Source organism: Equus caballus, chromosome 2 (genome assembly GCF_041296265.1).
Source record: "Equus caballus isolate H_3958 breed thoroughbred chromosome 2, TB-T2T, whole genome shotgun sequence".
Taxonomy (NCBI): domain Eukaryota; kingdom Metazoa; phylum Chordata; class Mammalia; order Perissodactyla; family Equidae; genus Equus; species Equus caballus.
In genome coordinates this window covers 1,259,227-1,264,286 of record NC_091685.1, presented here as the reverse complement: position 1 = coordinate 1,264,286, position 5,060 = coordinate 1,259,227, and the positions used below count along the sequence as shown (strand labels likewise).

The 5,060-nt window shown below is 63.3% G+C and overlaps 1 protein-coding gene across 1 annotated transcript; it reads right to left on the bottom strand.

The window, feature by feature from the left end:
- Positions 1 to 435: 435 nt before the first annotated feature.
- On the bottom strand, positions 436 to 2,967 carry JUN (Jun proto-oncogene, AP-1 transcription factor subunit). Its single transcript, XM_023628887.2, has one exon. It carries the CDS (start codon positions 2,160 to 2,162, stop codon positions 1,167 to 1,169), a length of 996 nt encoding a protein of 331 aa, XP_023484655.1. The 5' UTR covers positions 2,163 to 2,967; the 3' UTR covers positions 436 to 1,166.
- Between the last annotated feature and the right edge of the window lie 2,093 nt (positions 2,968 to 5,060).

Below are 5,060 nucleotides of genomic sequence, written 5' to 3'. Positions count from 1 at the left end.
ATCTAGGAATTGTTAAAGTGAAGATCCCAAATTGGAAGGATACATCTTTTGTAAAAGTCTGCCACCGTTCCTGCTTTGAGAACAAGCACCTATTGTTAAATTTCCACTAACAAGAATGGTCACAGCACATGCCACTTGATATAATCCAAACTTTACAGTGCTAGACTCCCCAGCGGGCCGTCCCTCTGCACCACGAGCTCCCTTCCCTCAGCCACACTGCCCTTTGTGGCCAACTCTACGCAGACGGCTCGGGGCAGGGAAGAGCACACAGCTTAATAGCACTAGCTAGTTATTTCTCAAGTCCAGTAGAGGATAGTTGTTACTGCTTGATACTAAGCAGCACTGAGAGCGACTTTAACTGACATTCTTAACTCTCTCAACTCCACCTAAATAGGTAATCTATAGATAATGCAGAAAAAGAGGTTGGGGGAGGGGTACTTTTTCAATATTTTATTGTATTTTCTTAAATATCCTTTCTGGAATTTTCAGAAACAAAACATAAAAAAATTATATACTTTATTACAAATGGTAAACTCAGAGTGCTTCAAATCTCTTATTTACAAACAGCACTGGGCAGGATACCCAAACAAACAAACATGAAATAACTTACAAAGGCATGAAGCTGTTTATTGACAGTAATCAGCTTTCATCAAATTAAAAAAAATACATATGTACATACACAGTTAAGGAAGGCGGGCCGGCAAGAGTTCATGTGCGGCCTCAGCCTCGCTCTCACGAACCTCCCTCCCGCCGCCCCCCAGCCCCGTGCTCTTAAAGAGTACTACAGAAGCCGTCTACAGTCTCTACTGCAGTTGCGCCCCCCTCCCCCCCTTTAATACTGAATGAGATCGAATGTTAGGTCCATGCAGTTCTTGGTCAACGTTAAAGAGAAGTCCGCCGTCTGTCCGCGCGGGGACAGCCCGTCCGCAAAGCGGGGTGGCCCGCCGGCGGCCGCCCCCTGGCTCCACGCCGAAGGCGGGCGGCCGAGTCCTTCCCACTCGTGCACACTGGGGGCGCCGTCAGGACGCAACCCAGCCCAGCTCGGATACCCTTGGCTTTAGTCCTCGGACACTTTTTTTTCTCTCTCGCAACTTGTCAAGTTCTCAAGTCTGTCTCTCCGTGTTATTTTTTCTCTCCGTTGCCCCTCAGCCCCCAACAGTCTCTCCTCAAAACGTTTGCAACTGCTGGGTTAGCATGAGCTGGCACCCACTGTTAACGTGGTTCATGACTTTCTGTTTAAGCTGTGCCACCTGTTCCCTGAGCATGTTGGCCGTGGACGCCAGCTCCGAGTTCTGCGCTTTCAAGGTTTTCACTTTTTCCTCCAGCCGGGCGATCCTCTCCAGCTTCCTTTTCCGGCACTTGGAGGCAGCGATGCGGTTCCTCATGCGCTTTCTCTCCGCCTTGATCCGCTCCTGGGACTCCATGTCGATGGGGGACAGGGGCGGCGTCTCCCCGGGCATCTCGGGCACCGTCTGCGGCTCCTCCTTCAGGGCCTGCAGCCGCGGGTGCTGCACGGGGATCTGCTGCGGCAGGTGGTGCGGCTGCGGCGGCGGCGGCGGCTGGGGCTGCGCGGGGAACGCCAGGCCGGCCGCGCCGTAGGAGGGCGCCCCGCCGCCGCCCAGCGCTCCCGGGCTGAAGTTGCTGAGGTTGGCGTAGACGGGCGGCTCGCTGTGCAGGCTGGCGCTGAAGCCGCCGCCGCCGCCGCCGCCCGCCGCCGAGGCCACCGCGGGAGCCACCATGCCCGCCCCGCTGACCGGCGGCGCCGCCGACGTGACGCTGGGCAGCGTGTTCTGGCTGTGCAGTTCGGCCAGGGCGCGCACGAAGCCCTCGGCGAAGCCCTCCTGCTCGTCGGTCACATTCTTGGGGCACAGGAACTGGGTGGGAGTCGGCGTGGTGGTGATGTGCCCGTTGCTGGACTGGATTATCAGGCGCTCCAGCTCGGGCGACGCCAGCTTGAGCAGCCCCACGTCGGGCGAGGTGAGCAGGTCCGAGTTCTTGGCCCGGAGGTGCGGCTTCAGGCTGCCCACCGGGTCGGCCAGGTTCAGGGTCATGCTCTGCTTGAGGACCTTGGGGTTGCTGTAGCCGTAGGCGCCGCTCTCGGACTGCAGGAACGAGGCGTTGAGCGCATCGTCGTAGAAGGTCGTTTCCATCTTTGCAGTCATAGAACAGTCCGTCGCTTCACGTAGGGCTGCTCCGGGCTGCGCGCAGGAGTCTCGGGGCCGCAACAGCGCGCCGGCGGGGCGGGAGCGCCGCGCCTCCGGCCTCGGCGGGCAAAGTTTCTCCCGGCGCGCGCCCGCGGCCGTGCGCCCCGCCGGCCTCCGGAAAGCGGCGGGCGCTCCCTGCGCGCTCCCCGGGCCCGCGGACGAACTTGCCCGGAGGCAGCCGCGCTCCGGCGGCGCCGGCCCGCGCGCGCCCCGCGGTGGCCGGCCGGCGGCGGGTCTCCGCCGCCCCGACGCCCGTGCCCTCCTCCGCGGCTCGCGCGCCCAAGCTCAGCAGCCGGTGCGCGCGGAGCGGAGCGCGCCCCTCCTCGCTCCTCCCCGCGCCCGCCGTTCGTGACCGCCGCCGCCGCGGCTCCGGCGGAGGGAAGCTTTGCAAAAGTTCGCTCCGAGACCCGGGGCCCCTCGTCCCCTGTCCTCCTGGTCAGGAAAGTTCTCTGCCGCTGCAGCCGCTCTCCGGACTTCCCGGCGACAGTCGCCGCTCTGTCACAGCAGCGCCCGGGCGGCGGGGCTCCCCTCCCGGGGGCGGCTGGAGAAGGGGCTCTCCGGGCGCTCCCCAAAACACCAGCCCGGGAGCCACAGGCGCTAGCTCCGGGCGGCCGGCGAGAAGATGGGAACGAAGGCGAGGCGCGCGGGGCCGACTCCGCCGCCGTCCTGCCCGCCCGCCCGCCTCGCCGAGTCCGCGCACGCCGCCCGCGCCTCGCCGCTCCAGCCACTCAGCGCAACTCTGAGCCCTTCACCAGCCCGAGCTCAACACTTATCTGCTACCAGTCAACCCCTAAAAATAGCCCATGATGTCACCCCAAGGCCTTCCCATTGGCTCGCGTCGCTCTCAGGGGGGCGGGCCCGCCCGTCGCCATGGAGACCCCACCCTAGAAGATTCTTCTCTGGGCCCGCGGAGGCTCACGGGATGAGGTAATGCTCCGCTGCCCTCCCACAGTCGGGCCCTTCTTTCCCCTCCCCCCCGCGGGAGCCCCCCCCGCGCGTGGCTCCGGCCCGCCCGGTGCATTGTGGGCTGACGTCGTGGGGTTTGACGGGGGACGGCGCCCGCGGCCTCGGGCAGGCGGGCTCGGGGCGGGCTGCTGCGCGGCGGACGGCACTGCCCCCGGGGCCGCGCGGGCCGGCCCCCGCTTCCGGCGGGAGCGGCCTCAGGGCTCGCGGCCCCGGGGTGGGCGCGGGGCGGTTCCCGCTCGGGGCGGGCCGCGTGGAGGCGCGCGGGCGCCTGTCCCTGCCGAGCTCGCGGGCGGCCGCCGCCCCGGCGGGGCGCTCAGGGAATCCGACACTCGGGGAACCCGGGCGCGCCCGCTCCCGCCGCCGCGCGCTCACGCTCGCTCACATTCGCTCACATTCGCTCACACTCACACGCGCCCCGCTCCCGCCCCGATCCGCTTCCGGGAAGACGGCTCCGAGAGGGCCGCCGCAGCCCCACCGGGCCGGGCTGGGCCGGGCCGGGGCCGGGGCCGGGGAAGGTGGGCGCCGGCCGGCGGCGGGCCCGCGTCCTGCGGCCTCTAGGAAGCGCTAGACCCATGCTGGCGGCCGCTCCGACGCCGCCGCCCCCGCGCCTCTGGGGCCAGAAGTGCGTGGCGGAGAGTCCCGAGGCGGCAGTCGTGGGTTCGGTGCGGCCCGCGCCGCCGCGGGGTGACGGCAGCGAGTCCCGAACTTCCCGGAGCCTCGGGGCCTCTCTGCGGGGGCCGGCGAGACCCGCGTCCCCGCGCTGAGCTAGTAGCATCGCCGCCTCCGGGGCTGGGCGGTGGTCCGGGGCGGCCCCCTCCCCTGCCCCCTCGGAGTTTCCCAGGGCCCCAGTGCAGTGCCAGGCTGTGCGGCTGTGCTTTGGCAGGACCAGGCGTCCCGACTCCCGGGGGAGGAGCGGGTGGGCGTCAGCTCTTGGCTGGGCCTCCGTGGAGGGCTGGGGCTTGGCGCTGGACCTGCAGCGGCTTACCTTCCTAGGTTCTCACGCTGCTTTTCTGCTTCAGAACTTGGGGGATCCACCTTGGACTTGTAACCGCGAGCCTGAAGGTGTTTGTGGCTTTGAGAGTGGAGAGTCGACAGCCCGACAGCAGCCGTGTTAGGGGGATCCTGAGCACTTTTCTCCCCTCCAGGCGCTCACCTCCTTCCCTGTGCGGTTAGGAAGACTGAGCGGCTCCGAGAGCGGCTCTGAGCTGGGGCGGGGGCGGGGGGATACAGTGATGACAAGATGCAGTTCCTTCCCTCAAGGAGGGAACCTTTTCCTCTAGACTTGCCCTGAATCATTTTCTTTTGTAATCAAAAGGAGGTGGTGTTCTTAATAATTTTTATGATAACAGTAATAAAAATACATATCATGTATTAAACACGTACTATCAGCGGGGCATTCGCCTTAGCGATTGATGCCATTTCACCTCACAACCGTCTTGAGCTGCATATATTATTATCTGGGTTTAACATGCGAGGAACTAGGCCCAGAGAGTTGAAGTATCTTGCTCAGGTCACACAGGCAGCTGGAAATTGACCTCTGGTCTGTTACACTCCCTTGTACATTCTCGGCTCCAGAAGACTTTCTTGTAGAGTGTGGTTGTCTGCAGAGGAAATGACACTTAGATGGTCGGATGGAAGGAACGGTCTTGCCTGATCCTCTCTAACTCCTCTCAGAGTGCCTGTATTTAGAAACTTCAGGACTTAAGGTTTGTATAAATCTGTGTCTTTTGCTTAAGGGTTCTGTGTGTTCCTCTCTGCCTTATGTGGTTTAGTAGGCTGATTTCTCCTTATGTTGAGAAATATCATATTTCATCCAAAAAATAACAGATCTGTTCATGTTAACGCCCCTGCCAGGAAGCGGTCCTTGGCTTCCCTGTACAACCAGCAGAG